This window comes from Hevea brasiliensis, chromosome 17 (genome assembly GCF_030052815.1).
Source record: "Hevea brasiliensis isolate MT/VB/25A 57/8 chromosome 17, ASM3005281v1, whole genome shotgun sequence".
NCBI lineage: Eukaryota > Viridiplantae > Streptophyta > Magnoliopsida > Malpighiales > Euphorbiaceae > Hevea > Hevea brasiliensis.
The window spans coordinates 8,478,397-8,496,464 of NC_079509.1; the positions used below are offsets into that span (position 1 = coordinate 8,478,397).

The 18,068-nt window shown below is 34.0% G+C and overlaps 1 protein-coding gene and 1 pseudogene across 1 annotated transcript; one reads left to right on the plus strand and one right to left on the minus strand.

Annotated features, from left to right (window-relative positions):
- The first annotated feature begins 1,501 nt into the window (after positions 1-1,501).
- Positions 1,502-3,868, plus strand: LOC110642590 (L-type lectin-domain containing receptor kinase S.1). Its single transcript, XM_021794690.2, has one exon. It carries the CDS (start codon positions 1,757-1,759, stop codon positions 3,722-3,724), a length of 1,968 nt encoding a protein of 655 aa, XP_021650382.2. The 5' UTR covers positions 1,502-1,756; the 3' UTR covers positions 3,725-3,868.
- A 1,441-nt stretch (positions 3,869-5,309) lies between these two features.
- LOC110642583 (ferric reduction oxidase 8, mitochondrial-like) lies at positions 5,310-13,478 on the minus strand (annotated as a pseudogene).
- Positions 13,479-18,068: the final 4,590 nt, after the last annotated feature.

Sequence of the window (18,068 nt, forward strand, 5' to 3'; positions counted from 1 at the left end):
ACCCCTTAGTGCTCCACTCACTTTTAATTAAATTATTTTATATGTTAAGATTTTAATTATTCAATTTATACCCCATTTCTTATACTATTCGTATAATGTATCTCATTTTAATTTTTCATGACATTTTCAAAGTATAATATCATTTATTCTTAATGGACATTGAGGTCAAAAGGCAACTCTTGATGTCAAATGACCAAAATGCCCCTCTTCGGGTTGTATTCCCGATTTTTCGGTAACACCGATTTTTGTCTGTTTCTCGATTTTTCTTTTTTCTTTATACTAATTTATTAATTTTTCTTTGATAATTTTAGTGTCAATTATATTTCAATAAACCTTTACTTACGTCCCAAAATTTAATTCCGAGGGTTCCCATGATCTTGGGTCAACAGCGGCCTTCCCGGTCACGATCACCTATTCTTTAGATCTTAGGCTCATTTAACTTAGTTTCATTTTCTCTCTTTCATTTTTTTTTATTTTTCTTGTATTTTCTTTTTATTCATTTCATCATTATATGTCTGTTCACTATCACCGAAGTGTAGTTCCAGACATCCTGACTTACTCGGACTGACATTAGGTCACCAGAGCAACATAACGTACAGAACACGTACAGAGAGGATGTTACAGCTAGAGACACTTAGAAGAAGAAGAAGAAGCAGACTAGGGAGAGAGAGACTGTGGAAAGGGCTATGGTAGAGAAAGGAGGATTTAGGGGGAGATATGGTGGAAAAAAGAGATTGAGGTCTGCCTGAGCATTTGAGGCTAAATAAGAAAGTTGGAATATATGAAGATAAAATGACATAGCATATTGATTATATCTGTCCAAAATTGAGTCAAATAATTAATGTTTGGATAAAAAATTTAACATAATAATCAAAGTATCATCATTTGATTAAGGAGTTTGACCAAATAAAATATTATTTGGATAACTCAGATCGAGCGTAGTTGTGCTCGGGCAACCTAGACTAAGAATCAATATAATATCTGATATTATTGCAGATAGTTACAATAACTATTTAGTCTATAATTTATAAATATGAGAAATAATTATTAATTATGTATGTTTACTCTATTAAAATTATTACTTAAACTCTCATTATTCAACTATTCACTTCGTTCAATAATATCTAATTTGGGTGTCAAAGTGACTGACTAATAAATCATTAACCTCATCACTTCTCTTATCTTACAGGCTTACTTGACAATTAAATTAACCTTTAGAGATTCACAATAGCATTACATATATATATATATATATATATATATATATATATATAAATTTAATAGGTTTGATTATTTTAATTTTTATTAAATTAATTAAAATTAAATTAAAAATTAATTTTTTTATAATCAAATCGAATTAACGAATAAAAAATTAAATCAAATATTAAATAAATAAATTTGGCTAATTTTTCGAGTAAAAGTAGGAATAGAAATGCAGAATCATTGAAAAAAAGGTACATACAAAAAAAAATACAAGAAAAAAAAAAGCTAATGCAGTGGACTTGTCAACACAGATAGCACGTTAATAATAGATGATGCAACACGTGCCACGTCAAAATCCACCTACCTTATCATCACAAATTTCTTCCTTTCCTTTTCCGAAACGGTGGCTGAAGACCGGCGGTTCCAACAGTACGAACGATGACTGATATCGTTGTACGATTTAATATAATCTGTATTGACCCCTCTATTTACTCTCATTATCCCAACACACGATTCCTCTTACCTTTCTTGCGTTCACCGGCATCTATATGAGATGCGGCCGCCGCCTCAGTTCCTCCTCCTCCTCCTCTATTTGGTCTATCCCTGTTTTTCCGTCGACTTTCTCTTCAATTCCTTCAATGCTACGGCCCCCGGCGTTATTTTCAGAGGTGATGCCCGGGTGGACTCTTCGGTCATCCTGCTCACCAACGATACCAACCAGTATTCCTTGGGACGTGCCTTTTACCCAACAAGGATTCAAATGAAACAAACCCAGAACTCCACTATTCTGTCTTCCTTTTCCACTTCATTCGTTTTCTCTGTACTGCCAGAGATCGCCTCAAGTCCAGGCTTTGGCCTTACCTTTGTTCTCTCAAACTGGACCGACCCTCCTAATGCTCTCGCTAGTCAGTATTTTGGGCTTTTCTCTAATGCGACTGTATCTTCTCAGGCTCCACTTCTGGCTATCGAATTCGATACGGGGCAGAATCCGGAATTCAATGACCCTGATGGGAATCATATTGGGATTGATTTGAATAATATTGAATCTACCAAGACAGCACCTGCTGGATATTATAATTCCTCTGGAGGTCTTGTGCCGGTAATTATGAACAATGGGCAGAATGTTCACGCCTGGATTGACTTTGATGGTCCCAATTTTGAGATAAATGTGACAGTTGCGCCTATTGGTGTCTCTCGTCCATCTGCGCCTACTCTCAATTATAAAAATCCTGTTATTGCTAATTATGTTTCTGCTGAGATGTATGTGGGATTCTCAGCTTCCAAGACGACTTGGGTTGAGCCACAAAGGATTTTGGCTTGGAGTTTCAATGACACAGGGCTAGCCAGAGATATTAACACCACAAATCTGCCAGTTTTTTTGCCACCATCGTCGTCCAATTCTTTGTCAGCTGGGGCTATCGCTGGGATTACGATTGGTTGTTCTGCTTTTGTAGTTATTCTTTCTTTTGGGCTTTACAGGTTCTGGCTAAACAAGAAGTTGAAAGATCAAGAAGAGGATGAGATCGAAGATTGGGAGCGTGAATACTGGCCTCATCGATATTCATATGAAGAGCTAAGCCAAGCCACAAACGGATTCTCCCAAGATGAGCTCCTGGGTTCTGGAGGATTTGGTAAAGTATACAAGGGAACCCTATCAAACAGCACGGAAATTGCAGTCAAATGTGTGAACCACGACTCCAAACAAGGCCTGAGAGAGTTCATGGCAGAAATCTCGAGCATGGGTAGGCTCCAACACAAGAACCTAGTGCAAATGAGAGGCTGGTGCAGAAAATCCAATGAGCTCATGCTTGTCTATGATTACATGCCCAATGGCAGTCTCGATCGTTACATATTCAACAAGCCGAAGAAGCTTTTGAACTGGAAACAACGCCGCCAAGTCCTCGCCGATGTAGCCGAAGGGCTAAACTATCTTCACCATGGCTGGGACCAAGTGGTGATACACAGGGATATTAAATCGAGCAACATATTGTTGGACTCGGAGATGCGGGGCCGGCTTGGAGACTTTGGTCTTGCAAAGCTGTACAGTCACAATGAAGTACCTAACACGACGCGAGTAGTGGGAACATTGGGATACTTGGCGCCTGAACTGGCAACGATTGCTGTACCAACGGCGGCAAGTGATGTATATAGTTTTGGAGTAGTAATACTAGAGGTGGCCAGCGGTAGGAGACCGATAGAGATGGGGCGGGATGAAGAGGAGGATAGGGTGCTTATTGATTGTGTGAGGGAATTGTATGTCGAAGGGAAGGTGGTGGAGGCGGCGGATGAGAGGATACAGGGGGAGTACGGGGTGGAGGAGATGGAGATGGTATTGAAGATTGGGTTGGCATGTTGCCACCCGGATCCCCAGAGGAGACCTAGCATGAAAGAGGTGGTGGCCGTTTTGGTGGGGGAGGATGTGGCGGCTGCGCCGGCGGAATTGTTGAGTGACTTGGCTCGGGGTGCTACAGGAGACAATAATGATGACGGTGGTCGGGAAGTGGCTCCGAGCCAGCATTGACTGACGGTATGCCACTGATTTTTTTTTTTTAATAATTTCGTATATTTTGGCACTCACCCCATTTTAATTTTCCAATTACGTGTATAATATTCGAATGAAAATATTGAATTTTAATTGATGACCAGCTGAGAGCCATTCGTATAATTGAATTTGAAGCATAATTCAGAGTGGGCCAAAGAGCAACGAAACACCTAGATTAGATGTGTAATACTACTCTCTTGCGTGTAATGATAATTTTCATGTCAAATCTAGAATGGCAGCTACTAATACAAGCTCTTTCTAACTCCAAATTAAATCTAATAATAAACAGGCCAAGTATATTAATGACGTTTTGCAAAAGTGGACAAATGAATTAGTTGTTACCTGAACATGTAATCCCTCTCGTCTGGATTCATATTCCTGGATGGTTTCCCCTACCAATAATCTGATTTAGTGTTACATGTGGCGAGATAATCCTTATCCGTCATTTATGGATTTTCTATTTTATTACGTGTCTCATAAGTCTTTGGAATTTATTTGTGCTTGGTCCGCCAGTTTTGGTTGGGTAAATTTTCACCGGAGAATAAACGAGGTGCCCGCTTTGACAAGGACGGAACATGGCTTTGTTAGGTTGATTTCAGACATGACACGCAAACTTTGCCCATGTCTGGACTGAAAATTACAACATGCACCAAATAGCACTTAAATTTAGGAGTTATTATGAAAGGACCTTCCTAGGGGTGTGCATACGATCGGTTCGGTTTCGAACCGATAAAATCGAAAATCGAAAATTTTAAAAATTAAACCGAACCGATTGATAAGAGAAAACTGAATCGAATCGAATTGATAAATTTCGGTTCGGTTCGGTTTTAAACCGATTAAACCGAAATTTATAAAATTTTATATTTTTAACATTAAATCTAAATAATAAAAACATAAAAACAAAAAAAATTAGAAATCAAAACACAAAAATCTTTAGGTTCGGTTCGGTTTTCTTTGATTTCGGTTCGATTCAATTCGATTCGATTCAATTTGATTCAATTTTTTTGATTTCCTATATATATTAATAATTTCGGTTCGGTTCGGTTTTTTTGATTTTTTTTATGAAAATAACCGAACCGAACCGATTAATCGAAATTATCAAAATTATAAACCGAACCAAATCGATTAAATTTTAAAATCGAATCGATTGAACCGAATTAATCGATTCGGTTCGATTTTTCGGTTTAAACCGAAAACTGCACACCCCTAGACCTTCCATTTCATTTCAAAGCAAGTCTCCTCTCCTTCCAATTGGACTCCATATCAAGTTGCCTCGATCAGATGACACCACCACAGTAGCAAATTTACCTCAGAACCGTTCAAACTTGCTTCCTTCCGCACGTTAGGATTAATTAGGGAGTGCAATGCCGGAAGGAAAAAAGCATACTAGCTCCTGCTTTTGGTAAATTGCACAAGCTACAAGCATGCATCTTCTACATTCTAATTTCAGTATAATCCTATAACAAAATGGGAACATTTTGGAAGCAGGAACCCAGAACCCATTTGGAAACCTGGAGAATATATATATATCTATACGGACAGCATGTTAGAAAATAGGCCATAATTAAAGATCATAAGTACATTGGAAGTTGGGCCTTCCTCCAAAAATGGATTTCTTGTTCCACAGCACTTCTTATTTCCACTCAACTCGGTTCCGTTACTTTGCCTTGTTTTTGGGAGACAGGAGGAATCTCTCTCTTGAGCCTTTTCCATCCAAAAATGTGCTGCATGTTATAGCTATGATGAAGGAAGATAACTTCCTTCAAATGAAAAAAAAAAACGAACGATTTACGAGAAGTAGATCAACGACTAATGAAGTCTTCTCTTTAGGGACCTTTTCAGGACGAACAACTATCTTTTCGTAGGCAGTATCACCATTCGTACCCGAGGAAACAAAGATGTGGTCTAAACAGATTAGAAAAACAAAATGGATGTTAATGCATTTATAGCAGCCATCCAAACTGGACTTTGGAGTCCCTCTACTGCGTAGAGCATTTTGTGCAGAAGTTAACTGTTTGTACTAGGGATGCATCATTCAATGATTCTTTTAGTTTTGCATTAGACCTCTCTTCTTGGGTCACAAAGACTTTCAGCTTTAGATTCAGTTGTTTAGATGATGAGTGGTTCACAAGCATGGAAGAAATTGAGCTTAACAGGCGGCTGTCTTGGGACTTCTTCACTACATAAATAAGCTGCACTTGTGTGGGGAATCTGTATTTGCTGCTGCTTTGGACAGAAGCAATTTCCTTTAAGATGCTCAGAAGTGGGGCTATCCCAATTCAGCCTGCTATCGGGACTAGGCTGTCATATCTGCAAAAGATTTTTAGTTGTGCTGATAATCTGAAATTGTATCCTTCAGTCCACTTCTTGCAAATTAACCTTAGGAAGTCCAGTGAGGCAGGCCCATAAGGGTCTTCAATTGCTGTAGGTATGCAGCTCATGTGCATTTGAATCTAATTCTGCTTTTATCATGCCATACCATATGATGAACTCGTCCAGCCTCCCTTGCATTTTATTATAACGGACATCGTTTCATCAACACTAGTGATATACCCGCAGTTTTTTTTTTTATACGAATTTAAAAAATAAAAAATTAAATAATATATTTTTTAATAATATACTAATAATGATATTAATTTTAATTTGTATATGTTAAATTATTATCTTAATGGTTGTATTTTTTAGAATAACATTTATACTCTTTTATAGTCTGTTTGAGGCAATTAGGATTTAAATCTTTCCTATAAATATTTTAAAAAATATTAATAATCGAAGAAAATATTTTATTATGTAGTTTATAGATTTTTTTTTGTTATATTTAAAGTAATAGAGATTAAATATTTTGTGTAAATAAAAATTTAAATTATATTTATTGCTTGTTAAAAAGCAATTTATTTTTTAGCCACGGATATGATATCTAAATTTATTAATTTTAAATATATTTGAATAACAAAGTAATATATATAAATATTATGTTGCTTATTTATTAAATTGCATATTAAAAATATTTCTTTTAGATGGAAGTTTAAAACCGTATGTAATTGTATAAGAAGTAGTAAATAGCAATAAAACACCTAGAAAAATCATTCTCACTGTTATTCTTTAATAGATTATATAATAAAAGATTAAATAGCAATAAAACATTTAAAATACCATTTATTACTACAAAAACTAAAAAAAGTTATGGTAAAAAAACAATACAAAACAAATAATAATAATAATTTTCTAAAAAAAGATATTGCAAAATAACATAAAAATATAAATAAATAATATAAAAAGTATTTTAAAAACCGATTATCTTAAAAGAAAAAGATGTTTTTTTAAAAGGATTTATAATACTTGGCAATGAATTAAATTAATAAAATTTATTAGGTTAATTATAATTGATTAAAAAGTAGCTTAAAATCAAATATTTGGAAAGGTAGAGATTTTTTTAAAAAGATTTTATAATATTTTGCGATGGGGTAAATGAATAAAATTTATTAGGCAAATTATTAATTCATTTAATCACTCCATTCAGCTCATCAATACCAAAAATTACGGTGAAAAAAGCAATACAAAACAAATAATAATAATTTTCTAAAAAAAAAAAAGACATTACAAAATAACATAAAAACACAAATAAATAATATAAAAAGTATTTTAAAAACCAATTATCTTGAAAGAAAGTGATTTTTTTCAAAACAATTTATAATGCTTAGTAATGGATTAAATTTATAAAATTTATTAGTTTAATTATTAATTGATTTAAAAATAGCTTAAAAACCAAATATCTAGAAACATAGAGATTTTTTTAAAAAAAGATTTATAATACTTTGCAATGGGGTAACTCAATAAAATTTATTAGGTAAGTTATTAATTCATTTAATCAATCCATGTAGCTCATTAATATTTTTCAAAGATTCAAATGTGGCTCTTCTTTTGGATGGAAGTTTAAAACTTTATGTAATTTTTTAAGAAATAGCAAATAGCAATAAAACACCTGAAAAAATTATTCTCACTTATTCAAGACATATCTAAAATTTGAAGGGATTTATAAGACTTTTTAATGAATTGTTCAAGCAACTTAAGCTATAAATTTTTTTGCATAAAAATAACATTAAATAAATATTTATACATTTTTAATGTTCAAAGAAATGTATTTTTTATTAGCTGATTTATCAAATATTCACGATGCAATTAGTCATTCATTTTTTAGTTGTTTAAACTGTTTAAAAAACTCTCTCTCTACCTTTATCTCTACCTCATGCTCTCTCTCTCCCCCCAATATTAATAAGTATTTATATGTTTCTAATGTTCAAAGGTAGATATTTTTTGTTAGCTAACTTATTAAATATCCACGGTATAATTATCCTTCATTTTTTAGCTATTTAAATGTTTAAAGAGCTCCTTCTCTATCTCACTCTCTCTCTATATATCTAGCTCTCTCTCTCTCTCTCTCTCTCCCTAATATTAAATAAATATTTATATGTTTCTAATGTTCAAAGGAAGATATTTTTTATTAGCTAACTTGTCAAATATCCATGGTGTAATTATCCTTCATTTTTTAGCTGTTTAAATGTTTAAAGAACTCCTTCTCTATCTCACTCTCTCTCTATCTGCCTCTCTCTCTCTCTCTCTCTCTCTGAAGGATGAATGTTCTCTCTCTTCCCTTTTTTCTATCTGGGGGTGTAGACCCTTATTTTGTGATGAGTATGTGCATTGAGGCCGTGGGAAACCCGATGATGAAAAATTATATATGACTGTAAGATGTAATTGGAGGCATGGAGCTGAATTATTAATTCCGTGGCATGATCTTGAAAAAAATAAAAATAATAATAAAATTTTGGGGAAATTAATTTAATTAAATTTAAATAAAATTTTATTTTGTTTAAATTTAATATGGGTAGTTCTTAAATGGATCTAATTAAGTTTAATTGGGCTCTATGGGCCTAAGAAAGCCTAGTTAGGAATTTTAAATGGGACCCATTTAATTATTTTCTAAAAATTAAAATAACAAAATATCTCTCTCCTCCTTGACCCCACTCTCTTCCTCACTCCCTATTGGTGCCTTCCATTTTTTCCTGTCTTCCTATTGGTTGAAACACCTCACCCATATCCCAGTCTTATTCGAACTCTGCAATTGTAGTTGTTTAAATCATCTAAACTTTATCATCCTAAGACTCAAAACCCTATCACACCTCTCTCCCAAAACCCTATAAATACCCTACTAGAGAAGAGAAGAGAGGAGGATGAAAGGAAAGAGGAAGAGAAAATTCAGAGCTACAGGAAATTTGGAGATATTCAAGACTCTTTGAGTTTTTCCTTATTTTTTCTTTTCTTCAAGAAGATTTTCATACAAGATTTCTGGAAGGTCAGTTTTTGTTGTTTTCTTTTCAAGATTCAAGATCTATGCCACACAATATTTTAATTCTATGCTCTTTGTCTTCAATTTATTTTATACGTTCATATTGATCATGTAATCATGTTTAATTTGAGGGGATACACAACTCTGCACATGTTTAGTTTCTGTCTCTCGTATTTTTATTATTTTTCTTTATTTTCTGAATCTGTAAAAAAATTTGTAAAAATTATATTCATATTCTACACGAAATTCCATTAATTTTAGGCTCAAGAATCACTAAAAAAGCTTTAATATTTTGTAAGTTATGGCTGTTTGAAGTTAGGGTTCCTGTAAAATCTGATTTGCAGGATATCCGACTTGTGGAGCCCATATCTCCCTTGTTCCTTAATATTTTTGTGCAAATCTAGTGTCTAAAATTAACTTCAGAATCTTATGAATCTTTTCCAATTGGTTTTGCATTCATATCTTTTGTGGTTAATGAGTTATGAATTTTACAAAAAAGTAGTACGATTCTGTCACTTAGAAGAGTTACGATTTATGTAGATCATTCGGCTAGGGTTTTGTTTGATTTATAAATTTTATGTTATTGTATGATATGTAGGCTATCTTCTGTAATTTTTTTTATGATTTTTAGGCATGTTTAACTATTTTTAAAAATCGAATTTCTTGCTACTGTTAATCTGCCAGAATTTGAAAATTGTATATTTATGCATGTTCTTGTATTTTCTTAGGTTTTAATTGATATTTGATCTATTTTATGTATTCTTTTAATTCAAGAAGTGTTATAAAGTGTTTGGATCATGTTAGAAGACTTAGACCATTAGGTAGTTGTAACTAATTAGGAATCTTAACCCTTTAGGAGACTAGAGTTAGAATCCAATGTAAATTGTTATTAATATTTTCTTTATTTCTTTTATTTTCTTTAGTTCCTTTATTTTTTATTACAAACAAAATTGGTAAGTAGCCCTAAGGTAAGTACCAAAGAGGGCATTTGCGTGGAGCTTATATGGAGCTAAACGGGAGTAAGCTTGGGATATCATTGCCATACTAGAAGAGAAGACCCTTTTTTAAGGGTAGCTTGCCCCAATGGCAACTGCATTTACCAACAGGTAAGTAGCTCTAAACTTCTCGAATAACCATTGGCATGAAATTGTAGTAATAATAGAACTTTTATTTGGTAAATTAAAATTAACTTTATTTTTAATTTAACTGACTTTTGCATGTAATTAATTTAAATAAATATTTTGTAAATTAAAATTAATCTTGTTTGTAAATTAAACTAACATTGGCATGTAAATAAATTTAATTTAATACTTGGTAATTGTAAAATAAATTTGCATGTTAGAAATCTTTATTAGGTTGTGATTGTTTGGGCCTTATGTGATATTAGAATAAATTACACATGTACATAATTAACTTAGTTTAATTATCCTTAGGGTAACTTGGTGAAAATTAATTAATTATGTTAAATAGAAACGTATGGTTATTTGAAATTGAATTTGTTTGTGAATTAAATTCTCAATAATAAATTAATTTTAGTCATCTGGTAAATATCATTTAAATAATTAGCAACCCCATAGATAGGAATTACTTGTGCATGAAAATTGTGTGTAAACAACAATCCTTTTGTGAATTACTTGCGTGTGTAGGATTAGAATTGCATTTTTAGGATAAAGTTTAATAAAGGAATAATAAACAAGACTTCTAGAAACATTAGTAGAGGACTGGCACTCGAATTAACGAGGTTAGACCAGGCGTAAGGGGTGCCTAACACCTTCCCCTTACGTACCCACTATCCCGAACCTAGACATTGGGCTATGGTAACGACGGTTGTGGAAACTCTGCAAGGAGTAAGTTGCCATCCATGACCCTCGGAAGAAACACTGAATATGTCCCGGTTATTACCCGGGTGGCGACTCCTGTCTATCTATGCCTTTGTGGCATAAATCCTTAGTACCGTGGTAGTGTTATGGGAAGACGGTACTTACCAGTGGTTTGATTCTATTAGGATTGTATGAAGTGCATGTCTAGAAAATGCTGTCTAAGGAGGTGGTACTTAAGTGAGACCATTGTGACTCCACCATCTTTCCTGGGCATTACCTGGTGCATTTTATATAATTCTAATGGATGATATTTCGCCTCACGCCCCACCTCCACAGGGGGCTAAACGCATATCAATATCCACAAATCCAGCTCCCTTTAAGAATCCATCACAAAAAACATACACAGCACAAAATGGAAAGGGAAGATAATGAATGGGTGATGTTACATTGATCGAACGAAACACCATCACAACAATACAAATAAATATTACAAAATAATAGGATGTACAATATTCACTAGAAAAGTTCATACCTAATACTCGAGTTTTTTTTCCCAGAATACTGCAATAAAAAGAAGCATTTTATGATAAAAAAAAAACTAAAAAGAATGAAAGAGATTGTAAAAAAATTATAGAATGGGAACAGGAAATATATAAAAAATTAAAAAGAAAATTTGAAAGAAAGAAGTCAAATAATGGTGTACCTATGGCATCTTTTTAAATTTCACAAACCAACAAAGGAAAAAAAAATTTCTTTTGCTCTTTACTACCAATAGTTTGAAATGCAAGAGTATAAACTTTCAAAGTAGAAGTGGATATCAATAGTTTGGACTTTAGAAATGAAAGGTTTGAAAGTGAAAAGTTCAGAAGATGGAAGCACCAACAATAAATGAAAATGCCAACAGGAGAACACACTATCACAGCATGCAAGTGACACAGGGTTAAAGGAGATGCTTTAAATGGTACAGAAGTATAGCAGCCAAAGATGCAAGGAGCATGACTAGTTAGTGTGCAAGAAGATGCTTAAACAGGGACAAAAGCTTGAAAGTCAATTGTGATGACTTGAAAAGGGAATATTTTGTGGGAATAAAAGAAGTGCTGGAAGAAGTCAAGGGGAGGGTACAAAAGCATGCTACAACTATGAAAGAGTATCTCAACGCATGCATGAATGATGCATGGGAAATGATCAAAACATGAAGCTAAAGGACAAAACGATGTCATTTTGCATATTGAGCGTATTCACGCAGTTGAACATGGTGGCTGCATGGTGGTTTATATATATATATATATATATATATATATATATATATATATGGGACAAAGAAAAGGGAAAGAAGGTAGGAAAGTTGGAGTAATTTTACCCTTCAAATAGGAGGAAGAAGCAAAGCCAGGCAGGCTTCTGCTTGCAAACTTAAACTGGGTTGCCAGTCTCAGATACTTGAGTTGCCATCTAAAATATAGGTCAACGCCAGGAAGGTTAATATTCTTTATTTTGTAAATCCACCAGATCTTATTTAGAATCATCATAACTCATTCAATTTCAGAGATTTGATTGGCATAAACTTTTTGAAATCATTAAAGATGGGGGTATGAAGAAGAACACAACCAGGATCTCCATGCTAGACATAATACCCACAAAGCTGTTTAGTATCACAGGATTTGAGAAGCCAGTAGTTGTACTCATTAGTTTTCTATCATCTACAAGAATCGCTAGTGATAATTTAGTAATCATTAAAGATGCTGGTATGAAGAAGAACACAACCAGGATCTCCATGCTAGACATAATACCCACAAAGCTGTTAATATCACAGGATTTGAGAAGCCAGTAGTTGTACTCATTAGTTTTCTATCATCTACAAGAATCGCTAGTGATAATTTAGTATAGTTAGCAGTAACGATGATGTAAGTGCCCAAATATATTACGTTCATAGTGGCTCCCTTCGACAGCAAATTCAAGTAAACAAGTTCAATTATAGCCAGAGCAATTACAAGAAATGTGTACACAGGAAAGTCAAGACCTGCAATGCATTCAATATAGGTTTAGCATTTATAGCAGTGCTCACAGTCACAATCGAGAATCCATTATTTTTTTTAGTGAGAATGAGCATTTAAATGCTTAATTCTATTACTTTATAGGGGATTCAGCCCCTCGAAACTTTGCTTTGAATCAGTTCCAACTTGCCTTCGTGGAGAAAGCTCTTAGACATGGGGCCTAGTCTTTTTCTTTCACAAAGAACCTATCTGCTCTTCCAAGTCCTATCGAACCTGGTTCTCTCACTTCCTTGCTTTTGGAACAGCCTTTGATCTTAAGTTCGCAGCTACTAAAGGAAAAAGTCCTTGTATTTACAAATATGAAATAGGTGATTTAGTAGCAAGTATAACACATCTAGATGATGTTTATGAGCACCAACCATAATAACCAAATAGAGTAGATCTAGCGCTATCTTCAGCTCCTTTCCATTTTCTTGTCCATAGATTAGTGGGCTTTACAAGCCAAAGAGAAACCCAACAGGTGAATATTAAGATCATCATACTTTGAGAATGGCAAGAAGAATATATTTTGCCATGTTCGCCTCCAAAGATTGTTTCAAGAGGATTTTTCATTGCTTAATTTTTCACTTGGTATAAAAGGTATCACGCACATAAAGAATCCAGAAGAACGAATGACCCCATTCAGCTGCAAAAATATTGCAGATAACCCCACCATTGGCTTGTAGGAATGCCAGTAACTTACATAGCCACGCCGATTAGGCCACAAGAAGATTGTACATATCACACCAGCTTTCAGAAGCGCCCATCATTCAACCACTTCCCCATAGTCATCAAGTTCCTACGTGAATTTTCTCCAGTGTGACCTGAAATAGATATGCATGTGTACCACATGATTGAAAAATTTTTGGCATTTCAATAATATTTTCCATTACACAATAGAAGAATGGTGACAGGACACTCTCATTTCATACTTACGACATTTTGCAGAAAAAGATGTCACTTGCTAAGAGCAGGATATGAAAAGGGCTCAGCTATCGAAAAAAAGTTTTATCATCGAGGAAGTTGTATTAAAGCCTTTAAATCCTAATAGAATTAGGATTAATAGATTATCATATAAGTAGAAATCTATTGGAAAGTGGCCTTCTGCGTGTCTAACAGGTATGTGATGGCATATGATTCCTGTTGCTCTCTTATTAACTTATGGGAATGGACCCATAGCTAGCACTGGGGATCCTCTCTAAACTCTTTCTTTGTTTGCAAGTGGCAGACTTCTACTCTCTCCAGAAGCCCCAGTCATTAATTGTTGTGGTGAGTGCAGATCAAACGTGCAATGGTAAAAAATACAACATTACCTGTAGAAACCGTTCATGAAAATTAGAATGCCAAAGGTCCATCCCAAAACCTCAATGATGGGATCCCGACGATCGTTTATTCAGTCGCCTCAGAAGGTGTATACCAAGATCTTGCCACAATTAATAATAATTTTATTGTGAAAATCACACTCACACAAAATAAAGAATACAAAATTTAATGTGGTTCGGCGTAAACCTACTCCATTAAACAAATCCACTATCAAGGAAAAATAATTACAATTACTAATTATTTTTCTCACTCTCAAAATCACTCAAACAAAACTTACAGAATTCAACACATCTCTTTACTTTGTGAGCTCTCTATAATGCATTCCATATAATGGCCAATCAACTGTTTATTTATATAAGCCACTAAAACCTAGTCCTTTTAGGACTCTAATTATTAAACTTCATAATTTAAATTCTACTAAACTTTATAAATTAATTATACTTCCTAATTTTAATTGGACTTGGACTCTAATAATCTCCACCTCCAAATCAAATGGAATTAGTCTTCACAAGTTATGCAAAAGTCAATTTTTCTCTTGGGTACTTCCTTGCATTCTTGATTGTTGATGTTGCCTCTTGCTTCCACTTGCATTCTTCCAATCAGTATGCTTCATTTCAATTTGTATATCACAAGAGCACCTCGTCTAACTCTCATGACTCCATCATAAATTGAATACCCATAATCCAAAGAAACCAACTTATCTAAGAAAATTAAATTCCTTTCAAATTTTGGAACATACCTCACTTCATCAAACACTTTTACACAATCACCATGCAGTTTGATCTTCACTCTTCAACACTTTCAACTTTTATCTTGTTCCCATTGGCTAACTTTACTTTTTCTCCTTTCTTCTCTTCAATCACATTAAACTACTCCTTTTTTGAGCAAATATGGAATGGGTAAGAAAAATTCATTAACCACTCATCTTGTAATGGATCTTTTGCTTTCTCCTTATCATCATCCACATTCAAACATTCAATATCAACACTATCATCCATTGCAATTATAATAGTTCCTCCTTTTTCTTTTTTGCGACTCTTCTTGAATTATTTAAACTCTGTAAGATCTTCCTTTATCTTCATACAATAGTATTGAATGTGACTATTCTCATAAAAGTAGTAACATTCTCTATTTTTATGGTCTACTCGTGGTCTCGAGCTCGATCTACTATTTCTTCTCCAATTGTTTCCATGTGGATTGCTTCTACCACTGACTAGAACCAGCAGCAAAAGCTCCATCTTCATTGCTACCATATGTCTTCTTAAACTTCTCATCATCCAAGATAACTGCGTAACCTCCTCCACCTTTAAAGTTTTCTTTCTAACTGTTAGAGTTGCCACCAAGCTTTTATAAAAGTGTGGGATAGAGGTTAAAAGCAAGAGGGCTTTATCTTCTTCATCAACCTTCACACCAACACTAGATAATAGGGTAATCAATTTATTAAAAATATTAAGGTAATCCCTCACATTAGTACATTCATCCATTCTGAGTTGGTACAACTCATTCTTTAAATACAAATGATTTGTGAGTGATGTTGACATACACAGGCTCTCTAATTTCTTCCAAAAAACAACTGGCAAAGTCTCCTCCAAGATATTGTACTTCACATCTAGGGCTAACGTCAATCTAATAGTACTCACACCCTTTTGTTGAAGCTCCTCCCAATTATCACCTTTTATGATCACCGATTACTTCTCGTTCAATGCTTTAATTAATCCTTATTGTACAAGGACATCCTTCACGGTGCTTTGCTATAAACTGAAATTATTTTTCCCAACGAATGGCTCCACCTCAAATTTTGTGCTTACCATCTTTGACATCTCGAACCACAGCTCTGATACCACTTGTTGTGAAAATCACACTAAATAAAGAATACAAAATTTAACATTGTTCGGTGTAAGCCTACTTCACCAAACAAATCCACTATAAAAAAAAATAATTACAACCACTAATTATTTTTCTCATCCTTAAAATCACTCAAACAAAACTCATTTCATATAATGGCCAATCAACTATTCATATATATAGGCCATTAAAACCCAATCCTTTTAGAACTCTAATTATTAAACTTCATAATTTAAATTCTACTAAACTTTCTAAATTAATTATACTTTCTAATTCCAATTGGACTTGGACTCTAATAATTTGATACAAATTATTAGAATTATGACTCAAAATCCTAATGGGATTTGGAGAGACATTTTTCTAATTTGAGTGGGAGAAATATTCCTCAATAGGATAGAAGAATATTTCCTATATAAAATAAAACTCTTATTTTAGTGTTTTTTTCTAAATTGAATGAAACTCCTAACTAGATTAGGATTGAGAAAATTAATACTATAAATAGAAGAATTATGAAAAATATTATTTGGCTTTCAGCTTATTGAGTGAGGCTATCACCCATTGTAGAGAGCGGCTTTGCCAATTGCTAAGGATTTGGCACTTTCCATTGATGAGGGGCACTTACTCATTGCAATGGAGAGAGGCTTTGGCCTAAGGTAAAGTAAGGACATAAAATTCAAGAGAAAATGATTCCTATCCATTGGTGAGAGGGCTCTTGCCCATATAATTGAAGGCATCCTTTGTGGTGTAGTGTTGTAATAGTAAATACATTGAGTTATGTCTAAAGAAGATTGAGAGAAACTAACTAATATATTTACTATGAGCAACTATGTAGTATGGGTTCTCTTGGGTGTAATTGAGTTTATGGGTGATATAGCTTTGAGCTTGTAATAATGATTTATTATTGTTGATAGTGGAAAATGGAATACCTTTGGATGTAGCCTTATGTTGAGAGGGTGAGCCACGTAAATATTAGTATTTTGTGTGTTTGCTTTATTTCTTTGCAGTTTTCATACTTCTACAACGCACAACAAATTTCTTATCCCAACTATAAGGAATAACTCCACGTTGAATGAATAACTCTAACACTATAACCAAGTCCTTTCACCTTAAGAAAATCCTAGGCACAAGCTGCCATAAATCTCTTGGCAGGCCTAGACGCTGCAAGAATCCTAACCTTGGCAATCACCAAAATGATCACCTTTATGCGAGAATAGCAATGTAACAGCTCTTGAAAGGTTTATATCCTGTTCGGCTATGTTAGAAGAAAGAATACAAGTAATGAAGAAAAGGATTGTGTATTTGTCTGTGTCTCATTTACAGAGATATTACATCTATTTATACATGAAAATATGAACTAATTTGGACAAGAATAATAATTGCTATAATTATGCTACACAAATCTCCTATAATCATGCTAATTGCTGTAATTATGCTACACAAATCTCCTATAATCATGCTAATTGTTGTAATTATGCTAACACCCCCCTCAAACTCAAGGTGGTAGCACAGGTGCCAACTTGAGTTTGCTTAAGAGATCCTGAAAGCGAGCGGGAGGATGCGTTTTGGTGAATATATCAGCGGTTTGGCTGACAGAGGAGACAAGAATAAAACATATGGTGCCATGAGCAACATGATGACGTACAAAATGACAATCAATTTCGATGTATTTAGTACGCTCATGAAATACATCATTATGAGAAATTTGTATGGCACTTCTATTATCGCAATGAAGCATTGTGGCAGAAGAATGAGTGACACCCAAATCAGTTAATAACCACCGTAACCAAAGTAATTCAGATGTAGCATCAGCAAGAGCACGATATTCAGATTCTGTGCTAGAACGTGCAACAACAGTTTGCCTTTTGCTACGCCAAGAGATAAGAGAATTACCCAAGAAGAAACAATAACCAGTTGTAGAGCGACGATCTGTCAGATCACCAGCCCAATCAGCATCAGAG

Excerpts from the sequence above, each read along its gene's own strand:
- LOC110642590 (XM_021794690.2), top strand. The coding sequence starts at position 1,757 with ATGCGGCCGCCGCCTCAGTTCCTCCTCCTCCTCCTCTATTTGGTCTAT.